At 39.4% G+C, this 27,342-nt stretch overlaps 1 protein-coding gene across 1 annotated transcript; it reads right to left on the bottom strand.

Moving 5' to 3' along the window:
- Positions 1 to 227: 227 nt before the first annotated feature.
- On the bottom strand, positions 228 to 23,029 carry TRMT9B (tRNA methyltransferase 9B (putative); the record flags this gene model as incomplete). Its single annotated transcript, XM_084285939.1, has 4 exons — positions 228 to 1,264; positions 4,569 to 4,742; positions 7,982 to 8,136; positions 23,001 to 23,029. 4 exons carry the CDS (start codon positions 23,027 to 23,029, stop codon positions 228 to 230), a joined length of 1,395 nt encoding a protein of 464 aa, XP_084142065.1.
- Positions 23,030 to 27,342: the final 4,313 nt, after the last annotated feature.

Below are 27,342 nucleotides of genomic sequence, written 5' to 3' on the forward strand. Positions count from 1 at the left end.
ATATAAAACTTTCTGGTTTTAACTTCATAAAAGTTTAACAAAACATAAATATCGTTTGCCACTTACATTCCTATATACAAGCCTTGCATCAGATAGTTACATAGATAGGAAATGGATGGCACGTGACTACAAGGGATTCAAATTCCACGTCAGATTGCACAATCACAGGAACACAAGGAGCAGCTTAAAATCCTCAGTCATTGAATTCTGTTTTGTTCTTTTTACAGTTATTTTCCTCTTTTCTCTGCAATAATGCACCAGTTTCCATGGTCATAGCAGGAAGAAAGTATCAGAAGCTCAGGCACGTTCTCTTCTATCAGAGAGCACAGCTCCCCTTCCCGAAAAACATGATAATAACGCATGAAGGCTTTTGTATCCAATGCGTCAACAGTTTGGTCCCCAACAGATACTGCTGAATCCAAAGCAGAATCAGTGGAATCAGTTGTTGAAGTTCTTTTGAAAAACTTGCTGGCGTTAGACTTAACAGTATTATCTTTATTACAAATGCAGCTGTTGTCCCTGTCTTCCACTGAACCATTTATAAATGCAGCTTCTTCACTCTTGCTTTGAGCTACACTTTGGTGTCCTCCATTTAAACTCAAATCCTTCAGTGCATCTGTGGCTGGTGACCACGGTGGCTTTTTGATAGGCGAGCTTTCTACAAACACATCATCATCATCTAAACTTTGTTCTTTCAACAGTGCCCCATGGTGACCTAAATCCAAACTGCAGTGCCGTGAATGCTGGATGGGCATGGTACTGTTTGTCCATTCTCCTTCATTCTTCAGAGGCTTCAGTTTTTCAGTTTGCTTCCTCATGGCTGATTCATCAAGGGATCTGGAGAAAAACCATGACCGGAAAGATCTTCCTAGAGCACTGTAAAATCTGTTTTCTTCTTCCGAAATTTTCATGCAGCAAGCTCTGGATAAGCAATGGTCCGTATTTTGGGAATGTTTCGAATTAGTTTCTGGCTGCAGAGTGGTTTGGTAGCTGCAATCAGAGATGACTAGCTCTGCAGGGTGTATATCTTGGCTTTTCACAGCATGCACAAACTCACCCTTATCTCCAGATTGATTTGATTCTGAAAAATGCCGTGAGCACAAGGCCTTGTTCCAGGGAACAAATACGTCTTGTTTCTCAAAGCGACGATTCTTTTGTTCCATAGCCCAAACATAAACCATCATCTGGCCTCCAGGCATCAATACCCTTGCCATTTCCTTTATTGCTTTGATCCTTCTTTGTTTAGTTGAAAAATGATGGATCACTATGAAAAAGGAAAGACATCATGTATTGAATATTAGTATGGGAATAGCATTTTCTTCTTCAACCTACTCTATGTATTTAATCACTTTAGTTGTCATATCATGATCATCATCCACTGCAAGTCAGCAACAACGCAGAATTTATTGGTACCATGGTACAAGTTTACCCTAGAATGTTCTCTTTTACCTTTACATTCAATGAATAAAAATAGGCAAATCCCAAAGGAGGAAATCAATGTCATCACAATGTAGGGTTTTGAGATAAGTCAGACACAGGTTACTATTTTTTTGTATAATCCATAAAAGAAAATAACTAGTTTTCAGTGGGTTTTCAAAAGAACTAGTAAGATAAATTAGAAATATTTTGCAGTGTATTAATTCTCTAGAAAGGTGTTGCCTTTATACAATGTTTATCTTGGGGAAAAAAAATGAGAAGAAAGTGTCTTGGCCTAAATTTTCGTATCTGAGAATCATAATTTGTATTTTTTCTTTACACTACGGTATGGTATTAAGAAAAAAAAAAAAAAAAAAGTCAAAATAAAACTATGGATCACTATAGTTGAATTTTCTTTCCATAATAATTTCCACATTTTCAAATTTCACTGTGATGTGGAATGAAACTATCTTTCAAGATTTCCACACTGTTTACAGCTTCTTACTCCCCTGAAGGAACCAATTTTAACAACCAGTGAATAGCTAAATCAGCTGTTTTCTCTCTAAACTCTCAAAAATGTTAACCTGGACTGAGATTGGTCATGCTGGTCTCTCTATCATCAGTACTAGATTTGATTTGAATCAATGATGGACCAATTCCATAATTTGATTCAGATGGACTTAGAACCAGCCCATTCTACACACAAAACATTCCATGTAACCAAATAGCAACATATAATAATTGTATATGTTGTTAGCTGAAGACTTCTCAACTTATTAAGAAAAATTAATTATCTTTATATGTGCTGCTTGACAGCAGCCAATTCTACTTGTTGAAAGATCTTTATTTCAACATTGCAGTTATGAAAGACTGTTCAGCTAGCCTTGACTTTATTCTAAACAATGATAAGTTACCAACGGGAAAAAAAATGTAGCTTTTTTACCACAGGACAGGAAAAAACTTTCTTGGCAGTTGATATTAACTAGGTCCTCAGAAGCATCTGAGAACACAAGACAGAAAACTCTGGGAAGAGTTCCCGTATCTGTATGGTTAATGTTTCTTTCCAGCTCCTCCCAACTCTTGTCAATATTTTCTTGATCTTTGGAAGAAACAGCCAACCAACAAACCAAAATAAACCTACCACAAAACAAAACAAAAACTATTTCCATTTCTTAAACAAGATGGGGAGAAAGGAACTGATACTTTCTCTCACAATGGAGGCAGGCTGTATGCCACCACTGAGCCTCCTGTAAACTGGGGTCAAAACTGACAGCATAAGCATTTGAGCTTATTTCACCAGAAGGAAGTGCTAACCAATCAAGAGATTCTGTGCAAATTCTATTTAAACAGTTCATTTAATGGATGAAATATTCTTCATGGTTAAAGTTACTTAGTCATTCTGGTGCTTCTACAGAAATATAAATCCTGTAAACAGGAATATACCAGCAAAGCCACGAAGAGCGTTTGACTCTGCACACAAATATTTGCCATGCAAAAAAAAAAACAACTTCATTTAAAACTAGATGGAGACAGATATACCATGTCGCTGTTCAAGAGGGATTAAAATCCATTATTGTTAAATGCACAAAAATACCACACAATCTTTTGATCTTATCATAGGACCACAGAATGGTTTGGGTTGGAAGCGACCTTAAAGATCATCCAGTTCCAACCCCCCTGCCATGGGAAGGGATGCCACCCACATGATCAAGTTGCCCAGGGCCTCATCTAACCTGATCTTGAACACTGACAGGGATTGGGCATCCACAGCTTCTCTGGGAATCTGTGTCAGTGCCTCACCACCCTCTGAATGAAGAATTATTTGACCGAACAAAAAGTTGCTTTCTTTTTTTTTTTTATAAGTCCCCTTTAAGTACCGAAAATCTGCAAGCTGCAATGACATCTCCCCAGAGCCTTCTCTTCTCCAGGCCGAACATCCCCAGCTCTCTCAGCCTTTCTTCATAGTAGAGGTGCTTCAGCCGTCTGACCATCCTTGTAGCTCTTGCTGGGGGCACCAGAGCTGAATGGAGATCACCAGTTGGGACCTCAGAAGGGCAGAGCAGAGGGGGACATCACCTCCCTCAACCTGCTGGCCACTCCTCTGTTGATGCAGCCCAGGATGCAGTTGGCCTTCTGGGCTGCACATGTGCACTGTTGGCTCATGTCAGGCCTTTTATTGGTACAAATATTAGATAAGTAGGCTATCCTTGAAAGTCAGCTGATCTAATAGAACTGAAATTATGCTACAGGACCTAATATATGGATAGAGTTCACTGGTTAACTAGTTAATACAAAAGCAATTTTATATAAATACCACTTGCATATTAGCCACTCTTTTCTCCCTTTAAAATTCTGTTCATATGTGAAAAAGAGATTTTAAAATACATTTTGGTCATAGATTGAGTAGTTTGTTGATTGCTACCAGTAATAATTTTCATGTTTTATATTTTTGCTGATACAGTCAAACAGTCTGAAAGGAGTTTAAGTAAGAACTGAATTTAAAATGTAGACTGTAACTGAGTAGTCTAACTATTCTTCTTCATCTATTCTTTTCCAGTTTTTACTTCTCAAATTATGAGCAATTCTTTTCAATGAGATCGGTCAGAGGAGTCAAGATGCTGAGATTCTTCACTCAGAAAACAGGCACTTGAGCACTTCTAAATTCTCATTGCATGTCTACTCTAAGAGAAATTTGCATTCTTAATACATAATAGTTGACATAAGTTTCGAGCTCTTCTGTAAAGAAAGCCAGTTTTCTCCCTTTCAATGCTTTTGCTGGTCAAAACAGATCCTAAAGAGGAACCCAAAGTTTATCTTGACCATGCAATGTGTTTAAACTACCAGCAGCCATGTTTATACTAGTTGTTACTTGTTTAAAATGCATGCTGGAAGGAAATCTTTTATCCACAGGGTGAACAAGACCACATATAAACAAACAAATGATCCACATACTTCCCTGGTCAAAAGCACATCTGTGCAATGGACCTATTTTTTTTTTAATTTTACTACATTCATTTCAGCTATATGTGCTGCAATTCTCAGACAATTATTTCAAAACAAACTTAATTGAAATGAAGATACATGGAGAAAAAAAAATAAAAGATAACCAATTTGGATTTGCTGTGGGACAGAATGTATTCATGTGGTCTTACCTCCAATGGAAATGACTGCGTTGAAGCACTGGTCCCTAAAGGGAAGGTTAAGGTTGTCACATACCAGAACTTCATCGCCTCTCTTCCTTGCAATTTCTACCAGTGGTCCACAGTAATCACAGCCGAGAGTATACACCTGACTGTTGACACTGAGATACTTTCCAGTTCCACAACCTAAATAAAAGAATATTCTTTACTAGATTTGAAGTCACATGTTCCACACACTAGTTATTCCCCTCAAAGCACCGAAAACAATGAGGATTAGGTCGGGGGGTGGGTTGTCTTTCCTAGTTCTAAGGCTTCCTGGGAAACAAAATGTGTGTTTGCTCCTACTAGCCTAACTCCTGAAGGACTCATTTGGACTGCTATTATATGTTCACAGCATTAGGAATGTAACAGTACCAATATCACCAGTAAAAATACTCATTGCACAGCCCCGTGCAACACCAGGTTATGTGCATTTCTCTGGGGAAGAAAGGTAAGTGCAGGTGACAGGAGGAAGGAGTGGTTCTCCGTAGCCACTATGGCACAGCTCAGAGCCATGCTCAGTATCAAGCACCATACTGAGCCGTTATATAGCCTGGTAACCTGTTTCAAACAATGAGTAAAAATGAGCACCTGATAAAGAGTAAGGATGGGGTAAGTTTGATGACCCTTTTCCTCAATGTCCTTACAGCTTCCATCTACTTTCTGTTCAGAGGATTTCCTGTAGCTAGTGTGCTTTGTCTTTTTAGTGACTTCCAATAGATCTCTCTTTCAATTCCTCCCCAGCCTCTGCTAAATCCCACACAGTACCTCTCCAGCACATCCCCACTTCCAGGGAGAAGGACTAGAGAAGGGGATGCATTGGCCCAGACCTGGGTCTCTGCACTGAAGCCATCATAAGCCATGTTAACAACCCCACCAAGATCTCCAGCCAGCAAGGTCTCTGTGACTGCATAACAGAGGAAAGGATTTGTCTCCAAGAAATCCTAAACCACAGCTGTCACTGACACAAGGCAGAGAGGAAAATTTTAACTTGAGATACAGATTTGAAAATAACTGATTCATAAAACTCCTGCCATGTTGCAGGCACTTTCTCTTTCTATCTTTGTTCTGACGCATTGTAACACATGTAAATGTAATGAACAGTCCCAGCATGTATTCTACCTAAAAGTATGTCTACTAAGGGCCTGTGCTATACTAAATTGAAATCTTTCAGAGTGTTCTTCAATACTGTATGCATAACAGGCACTTTTCAAAATTAGATTAGGAAACATTCGCTGCAGTTATGGGTCAGTAGTGAAGAATAATTTCTGAAAGTTGACAGCCAAGCAACTGGGTAGCAGCTTGGCAAAGAGAGCCATCTCAGTATTGGTAATTCAATTTAAAGGCCTGGAGTTATCTTTAGAAACATCACTGCTTCTTGCAGCGCTGCTGCTGTCGTTGATGTTAATGTGCACCATTATCTAGAGAGACAGCACAGGAACTGCTGGAGAACAGCACAACACTTCCATGTTGAAAAAAGAGCATCTTTCTAAAGCAAAAATCAAGCATTATGCTTTGAAGTGACACTTAAGAGAAATTGAAAAAATTATTATTAATACAGATCAAGGAATATATGCAATAAAACATGAAGGCCTGCATGTTGGGTAGAAAGTTTAAGCTTTAAAATTAGGATAAAGTATTATCAGTTAGTAAAAGGAACACATTTAGTCAAATGTATATTAATTTAGAAGATTCAGTTGCTTAATACATGTGTTTTGGTGGAGTGCTTTGTAATAACAGTGAGTTTTCTGAAGCACGTGGTCTGCTCTGGAATGAAGCCAAATAACAGTATATATATGTATTCAATACAAGCCAAATAACACTCTTGGTACTCTAAAAATCTACATTTGCAGGAGATTCACTTTTAAATGAGTCATCAGGAGGGTGGGTTCCTTCATGAAGCTATAAACAACCATCACACTATTGCCCTTTATTCTCATGAATTAACAATAATAAGGCAATTAGACAAAATGCTATTTTATTCTGCTACTATTATCATGCTTCATGTAAAGCTAGCAAACAAAAATATTTTAATAAAAGGTGGTATTAAACAGAAGAAGAGATTATCAATTGAACATCTCATTTTGAAAAATGTGGTGCCACTAGGCAACCCTCCCATCAAAATGCTTACTGAAAATAAATACTGCAGTCAGATTCCTGTAGGTCTTATTAAACCCCATAAAAGGAGGTACCTTGTGTGCCTTGATGGGAATATTTTTACTGGCAACTGTAAGCATTTACCTTCTGTCCAGATGCATCACATGTGTTTAAATTATTTCATCTGAAACAGTAATGGAGTGATCTTTCAGCAACCACTGTGATAACTGCTTTTAAAGCCTCAAAGAACTTCAGCAAAGCTTCAGATGACTTTTATTGAGGTGACAAAAAAATGTTGGCTGAGAAATACCATGTTAAGCTGACTGCTGAATGAGTAGATGCCACAGGACATTTCCTGGGGTAATTTGTGAAAATGGTGCAGAAATATGAAAGATGCATATCCAAAATAATAGGAGTCCAGTGTTTTTCTGAGAACTACTTGGCAACAGCAAAACTGTATATTATCTTTTGATTTTGGTCTGTAAGAACTTCAAAGATGCTTTTCTCTGATAGGATAAGGCAGGAACATAATTCATTTTGTACATCTGTACACCATGCTGTGTAAACACATTTTACTAGTCTAAGTAGTGAGGAGAATGCAATGATGCAAAGGAGCACCCAGTTTGCAATGATGCACTGCTTAGGCCTGAATGCATAATACAAGCACAAAGCAAACACACCAGGACCTGGAAACACCTACAATGCCTGCAAGTGCAACAGAAAATCAAGGTATAAATTGAACATGTAGAGAAGACAAGGCCATAGCAGAAAAATAAGGCTTTGGTGTCCAAACCTCACTTAGGATAATGGGAAGATTCTCATATAATATATATATATTTTTAACACCCAACATGTCAGAATATTTCTCTGAAGTTAAAGCCTTAATAGTAAAAGTTTTAGAACAAATGAGACACAACAAATTGTGCAGACTAGCAGTACTGAGAGATCTAAAGAAACTGAAATATGAAATAACTGAGCTATTAACGTCTTTTTTTTTTTTTTCCAAAAAAAAGTGCACCAGGAGAATGACAGACAGCTAAGCCTGTGGGAAAACCGGTAGATTAAAGATTAGCTCAATCTTTAGGTAAAATTGTATTTACTAGCTGCCCAATACATTGTCAAAGAAATAAAATAAATTGCATATGACATCTAATACTGTTTAAAAACAGTTTTCAAACAATCTCGAGACAAATTTAGAATACTTTTTGCTCTAGAGGATACCTATGATTAATTTATAAACTAATAAGGTTTACAGACAATATTTCATGCTACCCCAGGGAATGGCTTACCTATGTCAGCAATGAGACTGCCAGGCTCTTGCTCCAACAGAAAGTTTCTAACACGAGGCCATGCTTTGCTCTGCAGATCATTGAAGTAAGCAGCTGTATTTTCATACACACTATGCACATGCTGCTTTTCTAGCTGGGTAGCCTCATGTTCCATCCTGAAAACATAATGAAGAAAGATTATATACAGCCCAACAGAAAGTGTTGTAGACTACATTTTATAGACATACATAATTCATAACCTTGTAAGCTTACTTTTATAAAATCATTACACCCATCTAATAGGCATCATATTTATAAAATGCTTTTTAATCAAAGAATCTGGTTTTATTTCATGAAAGTCAACAAATATTTTGAATGTATCTCCTGCCTTGAAGAGCATTACATGACTGCAGGTACTACTCAATAACATGCATATTCCTAAGGAATTTCACCAATCTAGTAGGAGCTTACCTGGTGCAAGAAAGGGCATGAATGCAGCAGGAACAGAGAATGATTAAGAAAAGGAAGTTAAGAATAGACTTTCCAGTTATGACTATGGTGAATAGGTATGCAAAACACTATTATGCTATTTGAAATATAGCCTGTACCCTGAAACCAAAGTCCCTAAATGAAGACTAAATTATTTTTGGTTTATCTACTCTCTAGATGTAATGAGGTGGTTGTATTTTTCAACAACAACAACAACAACAACAACAAAATTAAAATAAAGATCAGGATTTCCCTACCCCCACCTGTCCAACAAACACAATCTTTTTAATTTATAAAATGGGAATTAGTCCCAATGGTCCATTCTGGCTGTAGCATCTTTGAATCTCTCTCTTCAAAGCATTTGTATTCAACCTTTTAATAATCCCTACTTTCATTATTTTTCTGGCACAATTCAGTCTTCTTTTATGATTAATTAGTTCAGCATTTACTAGCTCAATATATAGGTATATACACATGTGTGTGTATAAAATTCATTAACAGAATAGTAAATTCCCACTGACATTATCAGTGTCATCCTGAGGGGTAAAAAACCCTGACAGCCTGAACAAGAGATGTAGATATTATTGAAATATAGACTTGAAATGATATCACATGCCATAAGTTACTCAATCAGAGCTTTTCTCAGAATGCCATTTCAAGTTATGTTGTCAAATAGCATGGGTTATTTGCAGTAATTTCAGGTAATTATTTCTTAGAGTCTAAAGCCCATTCTTTTTTCTTATTTTACCCTTAAAACAGATTGGGTGTTTCATGCCTGCAGCTATATTTCTTCTCTACCTCAAAATATACTCTATTTTGTTGCCCAGAAATTCTCTACTTGTAAGGAGAAATTCCAAAGACTAACAATGATTTGTTTTCCTTTGTCATCCAGTACGCTCCTTGCTCTATTCTATATTCACATGTGATTACTGTGTGGTTTGGTGTTTCCAAGTGTTTTTATCTTTCCACTTCAAGTTGTTTGTTCAGACTTTGCAGTTAAAAAAACAAAAACAAAAATAAAGTGATAGAGAATGTTTTCAGCCATTCATGCTGAATTCCAAATGCTACAGAAATTTCACTTTATGCCAACTACAGAAGTAGCTGTCTGAACTAAGGCTTAATTTAGATATGTTAGATAAACAGAAAAACCATCTTGGACTTGACATAGAAAATAGTAAGAAGTTTCCCATTGATACAACATTATATTATACTTTTCCTAAAATATCTTTATTAAATTCCAATGTGGGCTGGACTTCAGTTTTCTACTGAATCACAAACCCATTAAGTTTTTGCCTTTAATTTTCTCATTCACTGGGACTGGTACTGAGTATCCTGTTATATACTGGACAGGTGAGAGATCCACAACACTGCATTAGAGGTTATTATTTTTAGCTACACAATCACTATCAAGATAACATTATCAAGAATTTGATATATTGACATTATCAAAAATAATGTTATCAAGATAACATTACTAATAAACATTATCAAGATAATCATCTGGTTATAAATTTAGGATAATAGTAGTCTACAAAAATGAAAATGATTTCATTTTTCATTTACCCTTTTATTACAATTTTCATTCCCCATGAGAATGTGTATTTTGCAAGTAATTAAGTCACATGATAAAATTAGACTTGCCAGTTTGACTTTCCAGTCAAAAACCATAACATTGACATGACTTACTTTGCAGCACAGCAGGAAAATGTCCTAGCAATAAACCTCTTCATTTTAATGTTTACAGAAGGCAAGAAATCTGTGGAGTCTGACCTGGCCTGCAGTTGTACAAGTTTCACACAAGCCTGATGTCACTGAAAACATCAGAAACTTAGAACTGAACAGAAACTTTGTAAGCCAAACAAAATACCTCTATTTTTCTTTAAAAACAAAAACAGCAATTATAATTCTTTTGCCTTAAAAAATATCAGACAACATCTCTGTTGCACATAAGTTGTAGAAAATATTCAGTTCATCCAAATTCTGTATTGTGACTTCCAGGATAATCATAGAATCATAGAATATCCTGAGTTGGAAGGGACCCTTAAGGATCATCAAGTCCAACTCTTGACACCGCACAGGTCTACCCAAAAGTTCAGACCATGTGACTAAGTGCACAGTCCAATCTCTTCTTAAATTCAGACAGGCTCGGTGCAGTGACCACTTCCCTGGGGAGCCTGTTCCAGTGTGCAACCACCCTCTCTGTGAAGAACCCCCTTCAGATGTCAAGCCTAAATTTCCCCTGCCTCAGCTTAACCCCGTTCCCGCGGGTCCTGTCACTGGTGTTAATGGAGAAAAGGTCTCCTGCCTCTCGACACCCCCTTACGAGGAAGTTGTAGACTGTGATGAGGTCTCCCCTCAGCCTCCTCTTCTCCAGGCTGAACAGGCCCAGTGACCTCAGCCGTTCTTCGTACGTCTTCCCCTCCAGGCCTTTCACCATCTTCGTAGCCCTCCTCTGGACACTCTCCAACAGTTTCATGTCCTTTTTATACTGTGGTGCCCAGAACTGCACACAGTACTCGAGGTGAGGCCGCACCAGCGCAGAGTAGAGCGGGACAATCACCTCCCTTGACCTACTAGCGATGCCGTGCTTGATGCACCCCAGGACACGATTGGCCCTCCTGGCTGCCAGGGCACATTGCTGGCTCATATTCAACTTGCTGTCTACCACGACCCCCAGATCCCTCTCTTCTAGGCTGCTCTCCAGCGTCTCATCGCCCAGTCTGTACATGCAGCCAGGGTTTCCCCGTCCCAGGTGCAGGACCCGGCACTTGCTCTTATTGAACTTCATGCGGTTGGTGATTGCCCAGCTCTCCAACCTATCCAGATCCCTCTGCAAGGCCTTTACACCCTCATTCGAGTCCACAACTCCTCCAAGTTTGGTGTCATCAGCAAACTTGCTCAAAATACCCTCTATTCCTACATCCAGATTGTTTATAAAAATATTGAAAAGTACCGGCCCTAAAATGGAGCCTTGAGGGACCCCACTGGTGACCGCCCGCCAGCCTGACGCAGCCCCATTTACCATAAATGAGAAAGTCTGTTTTACAAAGGAGGTAATGAAAATGTAAGATGCCCAGAAATCCCACTGCTTCAGCATCTGCTCCAGTTCTTGCTTACGTTACCTGGAAGCTGTCCAATTAGCTAGAGAAGAGAAGAAGAGCAGAAGGTAGTTATGGGCATACTTTCCTCATGCTCAGTTCTCTCTCTCTCTCTGTCTGTGTGTGTGTGTGTGGTAGCTTATGCTCCCATCCAAGGGCTCAGGGCAGTGAGGGCACCATGAATTGGCAGCCAGCTGTTCAGTGACTGCACCAAGTCTTGACAAGTCCCTAAAATGGGGAAGCAGCTTAAGAAACATGAGACACCTGCAAACAAGCTGTTTGGATAACAAATGAAAAGCAGGATTCCCTTCCCTCTTAATGCTTCCTGGTTCATCTGTGTTTCTTCATGAGACAACAACAAGCCTTTGTTGTGGATGATCTATGAAGTGAGATAATGTGATGAAAGTTGTAGTCTTATTATTGCTGATCTTGCAGGGAAATGGATCACCACTCCATCACATGAAGCTGTGGCATATTAACAACAATGTTGGAAAGTAAATAGGTTGCAGTCCATTGACTCTTGGAGGTAAAATGAATTCGTTAGTACCATCATGTTAGTACTCAGCAAGTTTGCTGATGACACCAAGCTGTGTGGTGCAGTTGACACGCAGGAGGGAAAGGATGCCATCCAGAGGGACCTGGACAGGCTGGAGAGGTGGGCCTGTGTGAACCTCATGAAGTTCAACAAGGCCAAGTGCAAAGTCCTGCACTTGGGCCAGGGCAAACCCAAGCACATATACAGCCTGGGAGGAGAATGGATTGAGAGCAACCGTGAGGAGAAGGACCTGGGGGTGCTGGTTGACAACAAGCTCAACATGAGCCAGCAACGTGTGCTTGCAACCCAGAAAGCCAGCTGTATCCTGGGCTGCATTAAAAGAAGCATAGCCAGTAGGGCAAGGCAGGGGATTGTCCCCCTCTACTCTGTTCTTGTGAGGCCCCTCCTGGAGTGCTGCATTCAGTTCTGGGGCTCCCAGCACAAGAAGGGTGTGGACCTGTTGGGCGCAAGTCCAGAAGAGGGCCACAAAGATGATGAAAGGGCTGGAGCACCTCTCCTGTAAAGTCAGGCTGAGGGGCTTGGGGTTGTTCAGCCTGGAAAAGAGAAGGCTCCGGTGAGACCTTATAGCAGCCTTCCAGTGCCTAAAGGGAGCCTACAGGAAAGCTGAAGGACTTTTTACAAGGCCAAGTAGTGACAGGTCAAGGGGTAATGGCTTTAAACTAAAAGAGGGTAGGTTTACATTAGATATAAGGAAGAAATTCTTCACTCAGAGGGTAGTGAGGCCCTGGCACAGGCTGCCCAGAGAAGCTGTGGATGTTCCATTCCTGGATGTGCTCAAGGCCAGGCTGCATGGGGCTTTGGGCAACCTGGTCTAGGGGAAGATGTCCCACGGCAGGGGGGTGGAATTAGATTGTCTTTAAGGTCCCTTCCAACCCAGAGCATTCTATGATTCTATGATTGCATGATTCTATTACCATATATTTTTATAGCTACACATCTCACTAAGAGTTCCCTGAGTCCAAGGAAATCTAATTTAATCTTTTGCCATTAACATTTTGAAACCTTTTAGATAATTAACTTTTCAATGGTACTGCTTTAAAAAAACAAAAACAAACAAACAAACAAAAAAAGTCAAGTTGCTTAGACTTTTTCTGTTGCAGCTGAAGTAAGAAATGTATTTAACTGTGTGACCTTGAAATGACAACAGCCAAAAATTAATAATCCCAGTTTCCAAAATGTTAAAAAGTCAGCATTCTCACCCTGCACACCCATCCCTCACCCCCCCCATGCCATATTTTTTGTCAGTTTTGGAATGATTTGGCCAACTGCACTAAGTACCTCTGTCTAAAGAGGTCAAAACAGTTGCTGGCTACCAGATTCAAGGGGTGCCCTAACGCTGAAAAGCAGGAGGTAGTGTTCAGTGCAAAAAATCTGCCTCTTCCACAGCCTACCCAAAGCTTTCTATACCTTACTTTCTTCCGAAACCCTTGTAGCCCTCCTCATCCACTTCAAGTTTCACTGAAACCAAAGATTTTCACGTCTTCCTACGTGTACCTTAGCACATATCATGTCAGCACCACTATTTTAATTTGATTCATAATACAGTGAAGTCTTGAACTGGCTAAGCTCAGTTCCTCCTATGACTGCCTCTACTGCCAGGCCAGTTACAATACCCAGAACATGTTCCAAACTTTTTGTCAATGGCCTCTTGGAAGCACCCTGTGATTTTCACAGTAGTCATCAAACCCTGCATCACTCCTATTTCTCTTCAAATCAATTGCTCTTGATTAATTTGAGCCATTGGCTTTTCGTTTCTCTTCTCCCTTGCAACTGCCTGTTTTCTCTAACCCTTTGATGAGCAGCAGGAACTTACTGAACTCAGCTTGAGAGTCAGATAGGCAAGATTTCAGTCTCTTAATGAGGGCTCCTCATAGTTAAATTCTTCACATGCTAACAGGAATTCTCAATGCCATTTTGAATTAGCAGACTTCCTACTTCAAAGATCTACGAAATTCAGCACAGTTGTGTCTCTTCATGTTGCTACAGCAACATAAATCTTGGTTACACATGCATCTTCAGCTACGGATGTAATAATCTAATCACTGGTCTTGAACAGCATAACCACAAGGGCCAGATCTATGTCCCACAATACCTTGCTCTCCAGCTATAACAAAAGCAGCTATAGAAACATAGAATCATAAAATATCCTGAGCTGGAAGGGACTAACAAGGACCATCAAGTCCAACTCCTGGCTCTACACAGGATCACAAAAAATGAGACCATGTGTCTGAGAGCACTGCCCAAATGCTTCTTGAACTTCAGCACAGCTTGGTGCTGTGACCACTGCCCTGGGGAGCCTGTCCCAGTGCCTGACCACCCTCTGGGTGCAGAACCTTTCCCTAACCCCCAGCCTGACCCTCCCCTGCCCCAGCTCCATGCCGTTCCCTCGGGTCCTGTCGCTGTCCCCAGAGAGCAGAGCTCAGCGCCTGCCCCTCCGCTCCCCTTGTGAGGGAGCTGCAGGCCGCCATGAGGCCTCCCCTCAGGCTGCTCTGTTCAGGACTGAACAAACCAAGGGACCTCAGCCGCTCCTCATACGCCTTGCCCTCTAGACCCTTCAGCATCTTTGTAGCCCTCCTTTGGACACTCTCTAATGGTTTTATATCCTCATACTGTGGCACCCCAAACTGCACACAGTACTCAAGGTGAGGCCACATCAGAGCAGAGCAGAGCAGGACAATCCCTTCCCTTTCCTGACTGGCAGTGCTGGGCCTGATGCACCCCAAGGTACGGTTGATCCTCCTGGATGCTGGGACACACTGCTGGCTCGTGTTTAACTGCTGTGGACCAAAACCCTCAGATCCCTTTCCAAAACTAGCATAACCGATACTAACAGCTAGGTAAAAAGTGAGCTAGTCCTATTGCCTTCTCTACCCTCACCTACGGAATGGGGATAACATACAGTGAGCAATGTAAAGTCTATACAGTGAGCAATACTTCTAGTTTACTTACAGTTTGCTTAAGACCTACCAGTCTTTTCACTAAATCACAGTGACAATACCTGTTCTGACTGACAGTGCTCTATTTCATTAATAAAAGCAACAAATAGGAGTATGATTCCAGATACGAATCATTATGTAAAAAAACTTTACCAGTAAATAAAGGATAATGAAACAGAGTATTAGGAATCCTGCTGTGAATAGTTAAACTAGCTGCAATTCAAGTTAAGCGAAAGGATACAGTAGGAGTTGTCTTACATAAGGCTAACAAATCTGGCAATTAATTTCACCCATGCATGAACTGGAACAATCCCACAAGAATACACAGCCTGAAATCAGAGCAAGGGGAAGTCCATACAATATATCTAAAACCTTGCTGAACTAAAGCCCTAATTCAGGAGCATTGCTCCAGTAAAATATGGCAAACTCTGAAGTGAAAAACAAAGAGCCAAGCTTACCAAGAGTCACTGCTATTCAAAATGCTCAATGTGAACCTAGAATTTAAAATAACATTATTATTTGAAATAAAGTTACAATTATTATACTTTCTTTTGCTGAAAAATAGACAGAATCTTGCCTTAATGAAAGATTGAAAGCATACAGGCTGTTCTTTCAGGATCTTGGACTAAAGAAAAGTTTATGGCTCAAGCTCAGGTTACTGAAAATGACAACCTTTCACTAACACATTTATTTTCTGTTGGTTTTATTCTCCAGTCAAGACTTAGCACTCTTCACTGCACATCTTATTCTTAGATCAGCTATTCATTTAATATTCCCCTTGCACTTTTGCATTCAGGGTCATAATGTACATAGCTGAAAGGTTGCATCATAAGCAGATTTATTTCACTACGTATAAACCTTATTCTGTAGATAGGTTACATTCAGTGAAGATGACAATGCACAAATGCGAACCTTTTGCCATTTAAAAACACTGAAAGAAGGAGCAGACTCATGCAAAAATCCCATTACGTGTCTGTTCATCTTTACTACCACAGGAAAATGCATACCCCAGCTCCCAGCCCAGGGGGTGCATTCCTACTGGGATCACAAATCCCTGTTGCTATATTTGCACTGATGTGTATCTTCAGACCTTCCAGGGCACATCAGCACATAAAACATTCCTCAGCTGGGGAGAAAACAGCCCCTCCTAACTAGGGCAATCCAAGCACTGCTTCCAGCTTTTCCACAGCCACAGACCAAAGTAAGGGGAACAGAACATAGGAGAAGGTTAAAGCAGAGGGAAGAGAGGTAATAGAATTACAGCTTCGAAAGTAAAACTTGGAAGCATTTTCACTTCACTGTAATTTTGCAGGAGAACGTATGATGTTCTGAGCTTGTAGGGTTTTTTACTGATTTTAAAGGTAAATGCAAATTGGCTTACAATCTTTGTTTGTGGATATATCTCAGCCTGGGGTTGGCTATGAAACAAAAGCACACCAGTTCTCTCTCCCATGATAGCAAACACTGTGGACTGAAGAGTATTTTTGCAAACAACCAATACATTAATTTGTATAATACCCACTTAAGTCTATTAATCAGTGTATACATTAATTAACTGTAAAATACATAGGTTGTAAAAGATAGACACCAATGGGATTTTCTAGGCAAATCTATTGCTCCTTAGCCTTTTCATATAGATTCAGCAACAAGAAAGGACCATGAAAACAGTAAATACGTTCATTAAGCATCCCTCTACTAGCAGCGGTTAAACTAACTGCAAATGCTATCCCTTCTTATTTTCTTGAATGACAATAACATAAGATAGAAGAGGTTTCTGCTTTTTTATTCATATCTGACATAGTCTAAAATGTGGCCTACAAAGCTGAATTCGAGTGGGTTCATGTTATGATGTCATACGTGATGAAAATCATGCTAGCCAAAACCTTAAATCTGCTAAGGCCCAACAGTGATAGATAGCCCAACAGCTGATAGACTTCAGTGCATGTGCTATTTGTTAATCTATTTCTTCTTAACACCTGAATATACTGGCACTGCAGATGGAATTAAGAACTGAACAAATACACTGATTTGCATCCTAGTGTTTGCCAAGCCTTTGCCAGACCTCCAGACTCCTTCAAAGACCAACGTAAAGCCACAAAGCCTAACATCCAACCAATTCTTGAAGACAAATTATATGACTTTGTCTTACACAGAATGAAGAAGCATTAAAAAGGATTTTTTTTCCCAGATTTGACTGAAATTGGGAGGTAATATTATGAATGTGGAGGTAGAAGGCAACTTGAATGAAGATCATGAAATAGAGTCCACTAGTCTTATGAGTATAATGAAAGATACAAGCAAAATCATACAAAATGTGGAGATTAATGAAAATTAACGAGTATTGAATAATATACATATAAAAAATAAAAAGCTAAGGTCTAGAATGAGAAACTAACTGTCACAGAAGACAAAGAGTAATTAGAAGTTCTTTGTACAGACAGTAGAAAAGAAAGGAGGACTTGGAAAGATTTGGTCTACTACTTAGCGGGAAGAAAAATCTAATAAGGGATGCCAAGAAGGCCAAAGTATTCAGTATCCTTTATTCCCCTTCATCTTCATTTTCCAGGTCAATTATTGCCAATAAACTAATACTGTTCACAACAGTGACAAAGGGAAAAGAACTTAGGTTTGAATGGGAACAGAATGGGTTTGAGCTTCTAAAAGAAGTTTGGGGTTTTGAAAACTGGGTTTTGAAAACAACTAGCCTAATAAACAGTACTTAAGGAATTGGTTGCACCAATCTCAGATTAGCCAGTCTTGGAGCAGGTGCAAGTCCCTGGTTTCATGACATTCTCATAAACAAATTAGGCACAGTTGGTTTAGACTAAATTGCGGTATACTTTGATACTGGTTGGAAGAGAGTATTTGGAGTGTAGTTACCAACAATTCAGTATTACACTGGAAGGATACCCTAAGCAAATCTGTTCAGGAGTGTGTTTTGAATACTGCTCGGTAATTTCTTTACATGGTAGATTAGAGAGTAGCATCCCATCTGCAGATGAACCAAACTGACTGGGGTTCAAATGGATTGGATGACAGTACTAGATAGAATTTAAGTGTTTTGACAGACTGAGAAAGATGAAAGCAAAGTATTCCATTTAGATAAGAATAATCAACTGTAAAAGCAAAGGCTAAGGGAGGCAGGAGGGAAAGACTGGCAGCAGTTCTACAGAAGTGGATCTAGGCATTATGACATTTCACAGAATTAACACCATGCATGCGATAGTGTTATGGTGTTTTCTGCAACATACTGTTGAAAAAAGAAAAAAAAAAAGGAAAGAAAAAAAAAAAAGAATACTAGCACACAGAACACGCAGAAATAGGGCAGATACTTGCAAGTTACATAAAATAATCCTTCTACTACTTTTAGCACTGCTGATGTATCACTTTGAGTATTATGTTCAATTTTGAGCAAGAACGATTTGGAATCACTGGAAATACTGCAGAAGAGAACAAGGATCAGAGATCATTGTAAATCCCTAGGAGATCAGAAATCAATTAAACCTCTGGGGAAGACAGTTGCTTTAAATTGTTTGTCCAGAACAAAAGAGAACAAGGGAGGACATAAAACCATTTTCTCATACAAGAAGGACTATTTCAAAGAGGGAAAGGAATAATCTGTTTTTCACAACAAAGGGTAGATGAAATATAGTGGGCTTAAATTACAGCAAGGAAAATATGGGTAAGATTTTAAAACAATGAAAAGGATTGAAACTCACTGGAAATGATTCTGAATTGGGTGGGCCATGGTGCCTCCATCAATGAGGTCTTAAAAACATAAGTTAGTAAAGGACCTATCAGGAAATACATTGATATAATAGATGTAGCTTTGGGGGAGAGATGCAATGCCCCAACATCTAGCTTTGTGACTGTGTGTCTACGATTACTGATATTTGCAAGTATACAACTTGAATTTTTCAAGTTATAAGCAAGATTTCAGTTAACTGCTGTAGAAAAACAAATATGAAAGGCATAAAACATCACAATGTTTATTACTCTTTAACACAGGGGTTGTTTTCGCAACTAAATTAGTAGAGATATTGAACTAATTTCCTCTTGAGTTACAGTTGGTTTGTTTGTTTCCTAAGAGCTCTGCATCAGTATCTCACTCCCCCAGTCATGCTACGCTGCTTACAAGCTTTAAATATAGCTATTTTCTCTTCCTGGTCACTGTATCTCTCAAATACTTGTAAACAGTTATCTTGCCTTCTCTCCCTTATTTACCAGGAGTTAGCCAGGCATTAAATATTTAATACTTGTCCTGATGAATCAATCTTAGGTGGTCTTTTCTGAGTATTGTTGTTGTTCTCTGTATCCTATCCATATGTCTCCATTCTTCATGCCAAACTATATTCACAGAAATATTTGATTTCCTCATGTCATCCTACAATTCTGGAATTATAGCCTTCTAAATTCCTTCTGTTTCCGCACACTCTGGGTTTGCATTTAGAGTAGTATTTCCAGATGGATTAGTTTTAATTTATGCAGTATAATTCTCCTTTTCTTCCTGTCCATAATGTTCATCACTGTTGGTATTTAAATTGTACTTGGTGCTACACACAAAGCCTCCCAAATTAAAACAATTTACAAACTGATTTGAGACATTCAATTACTTGGAGATACTTGTTCTGCTGAAACCTAGTATCTTAGAGACAGAAGAGCACATTAAGCACATAAGCAGCACATTACCAAATAGGATCGCAAATTAAGGCCATCAATGGTTACCTTTGATCCTAAAATTAAATATAAAATATTGCCTAATTAATTACAGTTATTACAGAACTGCTAAGTGGATTCTCTTGATTTTTTTTTTTAATAAATTACTACTGATTATTGCTCGCTAATTATAACTGACTATATGATTTCGTATCTTAAAATATCCGTATTTGTATTCAGTATTCATTATACTGTCTAAATATAGTTTCTTGAGGCAGAAAAAGCTTTAGGTATTAAGTCAGCCTTAGCTGATGACCATCAGAATGAAACCAAAAACAGCATCACACTTTTGTTATCCTACAATGCTCAAAAATCTGATTAGTTGTTTTTTCTTTTTTTTTTTTTTTTTTCTAATTGTTAGTCATAAGAAGTCATGTACTTATATTTGCTTTCTTGAAAAAGAAAAGGTGTCATTTATGAGTTTAAGGCTAGCGCTCCAAGATAAAAGAGTACCTTAAGTACAATCTAATAGTATTTGGGTGCTTATGTAGTGGACAAAGACATCTGAAGATAGAACATTAATCCTATCAGGACTCAGAGGTAGGCCCACAGGAAGAAAATTTGTGTTCTGTTGTTACTATAAGGTCAAGGTGTAACCCCCCATAAGGTGTCTGGCCAATGTCACAGACACAGGTTCTTCTAGTAAAAGCTGTAGGAGACTGGGAAATGTGAAGGCTTAGCATCCCAGCATGCAAAATCCCTAGATGAGATCCTTCATTTCCATAAATCACCAGAGTTTTTCTGGAAGATTGTTCCATTTTAAATCCCTTACAGTATGAGTGATACCTTTTTACATAGCTTTGTATTTTTAAGCCTCCTATTCTAATGTTAAAAAAGCATTTACACAAAACAATTTTTTCCTGTTCAGCGTGGAAAGGAAAAACTGTGGTGATCCCTGAGGGAGCTGAAATTTCATATACATACTGCTAAAGTTCTCCGTTAGGAAAATATTTGAATACCATTTGTTTTTCTAGATGCAAATGATTTTATTTTTCTTAAAAACATTCTTTTTTTAAATTATTTTATGGTGGAGAAGAAGAGTTAGTATCTACAAAAATCATCATCTGGAACACCACTAGAAATATTTTCTTACAAGAACTTGGGTCCATAAATAATTTACTTTTCTGAAATGATTACATGTAGATCTGAATGTAAAGTCTTCTTCAAAATGAAATATTTTTCAATAGCAAAACACAAACCAGAATGTGCCTTTAGCCCAATTGTGTTATATCAAAACTTTTACAGGAAAACAAATCATGCAGGACTCTATGTCCATGAATTTTAGTCAATGACATAAAGTTATGACGCAAATATTAATTTTCTTTTTCAATAGACTTCTTTTTTTTCCCCCAGTAATTCAGTTGATATTTCCATCTCCTTTTATGAAGGAACATACATTAAGTTTTATGAAGAACCAGTGTCTCCACTGCTAAGCACTTCTAAACAAAAGGAGTTCATTTTTCATTTTAAAAATGATTGAAAATTATTCCATCAGCATATAAAAGTCAGAAGGACTTTTTCAGTGTCTTAAATCTTTACAAATTAAAGAACCATACAGACCTCCAGCCATGGTTTTCAGCCACGCTGGGTTATTCTGTATCTATCATTACTTATAAACATGTCCATGTAGGTCCTGGTACTGCAAAGACACGGATATCTGCTTAACCTCATGCACTGTAAATCATCTCACTGACCTCAGGTAGCCTGTTAATAATAGCTAAAGGTAGGAATGTGCACGCAGCTTTTTGCAGGACTGAGCCTTACGCTGTTTGTGCTGTCCCATATTCTTCTGGTTCATCCATCCAGAACGGATGGCAGAATACCTGCAAACCAGAATGTTTGCATGGGAAGTGTTTGTCATCTGCCCCTTCACACAGGGCTGATTTCAAACTCCAAACTGACTTCATAAGCTCATTTGTGGATTTACGTTTGTTTTATCTCAGAAAGATGTTGAAAATGAGGAAGAATTATTTGTAGTTTTTTCTTCCCACCCAATTCAGTTTAGCATTATATATATATACAAAAATATTTTATCCTTTTGAAGGTCTCCTTGCCAGAGGCAATAAACTGCACAGCTGCAGCTACCTACATGTATCTAATTTACCCAAAGTGCACATCTCCATAAGTTACACAGCAGCAGCACCACTGAAATATCTGTGCAATCCATTGCAAAATCATGATGTGAGAAAGGAAACAGTAACTAAAAATGCACTGCTTCAAAGAGGCGCTCTATAAATAGCATATATGACTGAAATAAATATATTGATGTACTAGACTGAAAATAAATTACAAAAATGAAACCCGATCCTCCCATGGGCTCCATTACGGGGCATTAAAAAGTCCCGAGAGGACCTTTTTGGTTGCTGATGCAGAGACTGCTCCATGTTTTTCCTCTCTCTTTCTCAAGTTTCTGCTCAAAATCATCAACTCCAGAAGCACACATCACCCGAACAACTGTACCAGCAGGGAATGGCATGCTGTGCACTACAACAACGCAGCAGTATTGTTGGAATAATTCTGCTCCTGCTTTCTTTGCACAAGAAAAGGAGCGGATGACCTGACTCCCCGAGCACTGGCTGCTCCCACTGGCATTCGGTGGGGATGAAAATCCCTTTACAAACATTCTTTAAACAGTGAACTCTAAGGGCTCTTCGTGGGTTTACAAAGGCAATGCTTAGGTATTTCCAATGTTATGGGAGACAAGAACACGATAAACTATTAAGACGCAGGATTGCTCGAGTTCATTGCTCAGGACTGTTTGCCAATTCGCAGCACATACTTCATTTTTAATTAACCAGGCAACCACTGAGAAACTTATTATTTCTGTTGCAAATTCCCTGCACGTCTCCTGAAAACTACCCTTCCCAACTGCTGCTGCCAAATTCAGCGCCAGCAGCCGTGCTAGATCCTAGCACTGCCTGCAAGCCACGGCCCCACTCAATTAAAATGGGGAGGATGGAGGATGAGGGGGGGGTAAGTTAAATCTCGAAATCCTTCCGTCCCGGGGTGGGCCAGCTGCTCGGCGGGCAGCGTTTTCAGAGGACCACCTCAACGCCCCAAAGCTGAGATGCCAGCAATCGGGGCGCTATTTTCTTATCTATTTTAAAATATTTTCTATTATTATGATTGCTTTTTGGTCCCCTCATCCTCCCTTTTTTCCCACCCCGAGGCCAGTCTCTGTGGGGATGGAGGGGGGAGGCTGCCCTCCGTGCTCCGAGCATCCCCCCCCCACCCCGGCTCCTTACCTGCACCCGCGGGGCGGCGGCGGCTGCATCCCGCCGCGGAGGCGGCGCTTGGCCGGGCCGGGCCGAGCCGGGCCGGGGGGGTTTGGGGGAGCCCCGCTTCTCTCCCCCGGCACGGCCCCGCTCCCCCTTCCCCGCCCTCCCCCGGCATAACAGGTATTAACTCTTCTCCTTACGGTCTCATCTCCCAGGCGCCTTCCCGCAGAGGCACGGAGGAGGGTGGTGCTGATGGAGAGGGAGGTGGGGACGGGGGGGAAGCCGCCCGGGGATAACACGCCATCAGCCCTTGCTGGGGTAAAGGTTAAGCTCGGGGTAACCTTTCCGAGTGCCCTCAAGGTTTTCCCGTCCCGAGAGTCTCTCCCGGCACCGCCGCCTGTTCCAGGAGTTGAAAAATGGCAGGTTGGCTCCATACTTTCAGATATTTAGCCATATCCATCACGCTGGGGCGCAGAACTGCAGCCCCATGCCCAGGATCCCAATGACAGTCCTGTCCTGGGAACTTATAATTTCTGTATAAGAGGTTACAGATAAATACAGAGAGAGGAGCCCAAAAATACTACGAGCCACTCTTACAGGCAGGGAACACGGCACAGCATCACACCAAGTACCGAAGGTACTGAAGTATTATTTTATTTTGACAAGCCACCTGAACCCAAAACCAACACCAACAGTTGAAGAGCGTAAGAAAAAGGTGAGAAAAACTACACTGAAGACATAGGAAGCTAATATTCTATTCAATATACCAAAGCCACAGAGAAACCTTTAAGCTCTTGGTCTCTACTATCAAGATATTCAACAGTCGGGGCAATCAGCTAAATCACAGTTAACCTTCTTAGCTCCTCCAAAGAGCTTTGACTGATTTATAAGGCATGACTGTCCTTTACAAAGATTGTGTTGACTTGCACCCTGTTATTCCATGCCTGCTAATTTTATCCTGTAATGCGGTGTCAGCTAAACTGACTGGTATGGACAAATTAGGGTCTGCCATTCCCCAGTTTCCTCAGAGACCCTTTTTGCAAGATGCCATCATATTTATTGCATTTCTGTCTTCAGGTACCACAGCTGATTTCAGGAAAAGGCTACATAGTTCAGTACCTCCAGTAAATCCATACCTGAGTTTCCTAAAAATTCCTCAAGTGTGAATACCATCTGGTCCGTGTAATGTATTGACATAATTATTGACTGTTTTTTAAACCTCTTCAGTCTGAAAAAAACTGCCTCTTAGAAAAAGATTCTGATGTAGACTTTCCTAAAACTCCTCCATAGTGAATTCATGCAGCCTTTCCCCTCAGGATCTATTCTTTTCTGCGCACTCTTTAAAACCATGATTATCTGCTGGTCCTATAGACTCTGGCAGACTTCCTGCTTCTGATGCATTTGAATTAGATGTTAGTCATGTAGCTTAATGCACTTTAGGAAAAAAAAAAAAAAAAAAGGAAAAAGAAAAGGTATTATGGACTCAGCATGGTACACAAATATATGCAGAATAAAAATAGAATACTTTTTCCTTCGAAGTAGTAGGCATCTATAATTGTACAAGAAATTGCACTCCTTAACAACCCCTCCTCCCTAAACAGTTACAAGATCTCATCAAAATCATTTTTTTCTATATTAAAAAAGATTTAGGTCACTAAATTAAGTGGCCAAAGGTTGGAAAAGCCAGAAGGCTACCCACGAAACCTTAATTCAAAAACCTTAACTCTTGTGCATGTGCATTGCAACTCTGTACTTAGTTATGAGCTTGTCTGCAGAACAGGCTCCATTTGGAGCATTTGAAATTATGTAGTGGCAAGCATGTGAGACTGGCTAATTAGGTCTCCTCCTGTGTTCCATCCATTTATTTCTTTGCTTTCTAGGGTCTCTTTTCTGCTCATCCCTTGTCATCTCTCATGTGGAAACATCTCTTTGCCTCATCTGCCTGAAACTTTTACCCTTAGTTAAGCATTTTACCAGAGCATCAGGCAACAATTTTTACTTTGGGGTCTCAGAGATTGCTAATTATTCCTTCAAAGGTTACTTGTTGTTTTTCTCCAAAGGCAGAAAAAGGAATGAAGACAAAAGGAGGGAGAACAGAGGCAGGAAGAAACAGAGTAGAAAACAAATAAAAGTTTACAGGCTGAACCAGAAGGAAATTAAGGAATTGAGGTCAGTCTACACATTATCATAGAGCTGCTTTCTTCCAAGGTACCAGCTCTCAAAATATCAGCTTTTCAGACAGAGACAGTTGTAGATGAAAGCAAAAGGAAGGCATTCAGTTCCCTGCTGTATTCGACAGGAAGGATCACACTGTATTTATAAATAATGTCACACTGACTCCGTAGACATCCTGGCAAATTGCTGAACTTTTGTTGATGTCAACAGATAGTAAGTTGATAGCTATATTGATAATCAGTTGGTATCTGGCTCTCTTGCCACTAGGCCTCGACAATGAAAGCCATTGCTTCCTTTCTGTGCTAGGCATTACAAAGGCTTTTCACTTTTCAGAGGCTTACTTTTAATGGAGATACTTGGCATGCAGCCATGAGCTAATAACTTACACCTCTGGCAGGTGAATTTGACCTTCACACAAAATTATAATGTTATCTTCAAATTGTAATGTTGTTTAAAAGAGTTTTCCAGTAGAACTAACAAAGACTAGAACCAATGGCATTTGTGATATTATCAGATGTAGTAAGTTAACATTATTGCTGTGGACTAAAAGCAGTATTTCCACTTCACTGGAAATTTTTGGCCTGAAATAAACTAAAGCAATAACTATCCAATATTCTTTTTCTTGCACATGAAAATTAAAAGAAAAATTGTTCTAGAAAAGTATACTGTTTCCTAAATGAAGTGGAGTCTCTGAAGCCTTAAGTTCCCTTAAGCTTTAAATACAAGCATAAGTTTGCCAGTTGATCCCGATAACACAAGACTCATATTTTCAAAAATGGTACTTACTGTCCTAAGAGCTTCAGTATTTAGAAGCTTCCTGGCCCTTCCCCGTGTGTTTTCTTTGCAATCATCAGCACTAGAAACTTGATTTCTTGGATAAAAGTTATGATTCTCTGCTTATTTGCTTCCAGGAGTTTTAATAATAATAAATATCATCAAATTTGTGGCAATACTGTGTGCTGGGTCACAATGCAGAGTATAAGAAAGCAGAACTAATTTATCGAAAGCAGAGCACGTAACTGTGTTACAGTCCAGTAAACTCTTGACTTTAGGGACATAACTGTGCAGATATTTTTTTCACATATATTTATTATGCAGGCAAGCTCATATTGCAGGAGATTTTCAATGTGCGGCCTTCATAACCTACCACACAGAGTTGCTGTGGGGATTAACTGGTTAAGATTTGTAAAGTGCTTTGAAGATTATCAAGCATTAAGTTGCATAAGTGCTAAGTACCATTATTTAATACTTAAGTATTATAACCAAGCTTTACAGGCCAGCTCATGTTCACCTTACTAGCACAAGTCTTTGTGATTTCAATATAGATGTTGCAAGAGGTAAAGCAAGCAGAACTGACCACAAGAGAATTTCCTTTCTTGTTTCACAGTCAGAGACTGATGTAAGATACAACTGTGCAGGTGTTACAGAGAGACTAATCAAAAAATTAATATGAAAGGCAACAGTCGATCCAAGAAATCTGTATAAGAAGGCAGTGCTCCTTAAGGTGCCAGTTCCTTACTTACTGTGTCCTATCTTACCCAAGAAGACCTACCAACTATTTTCCAGGAAGCACAGTTCCAGACCCCAAATCCATAAATCGATCAAATACAACACTAATATCAGCTGAAAACATTGCCAAGTGACAGTAAGGATGGGTAAAATCTACACACCGTTAAGTTGTACTGCATACATATTGTAGTTTTGACTTGAACCAGTTATAAAACTAGTTGAGTCAAAATTTTGGAAGAACAGTGAGCACAGAGAAAATTAAAATCTTTATCAATCATATTGAGAACATCTGCTTCGATGCAGGTTTTTTGTTGAATTTTGTTTTGGTATCATCCTTCCTCTCCCTTGTTTTGTAATGTCAGTTTTCAGAAGCAGAAGTTTGAGAATTTCGGGGGGGGGGTCTGGTGTATTTTGTTTTTGTTTTTGTTTTTTTTGTGTGTATATGTGTGTTTGTGTGTGGTATCAAAGGGACAGAGCATTTGTTAATAAAATATGCAAATCAGAAACAACATGAAATAATTTTGTGCCTGTGTTGGACACAGATGAACACAAGTGTTTCAGGACTGCTGACATCCCCACACCATAGATGTTGGGGTGGCATGTTGTCAGACATTGAGCTGCATTCCAATATCCTGAACCAATAAAATCCTACTTGGTAGGCAGGGAAGAAGAGTTGGATTTATTT

This window comes from Netta rufina (assembly GCF_964035555.1).
Source record: "Netta rufina genome assembly, chromosome: 4".
NCBI classification, from domain to species: Eukaryota; Metazoa; Chordata; class Aves; order Anseriformes; family Anatidae; genus Netta; species Netta rufina.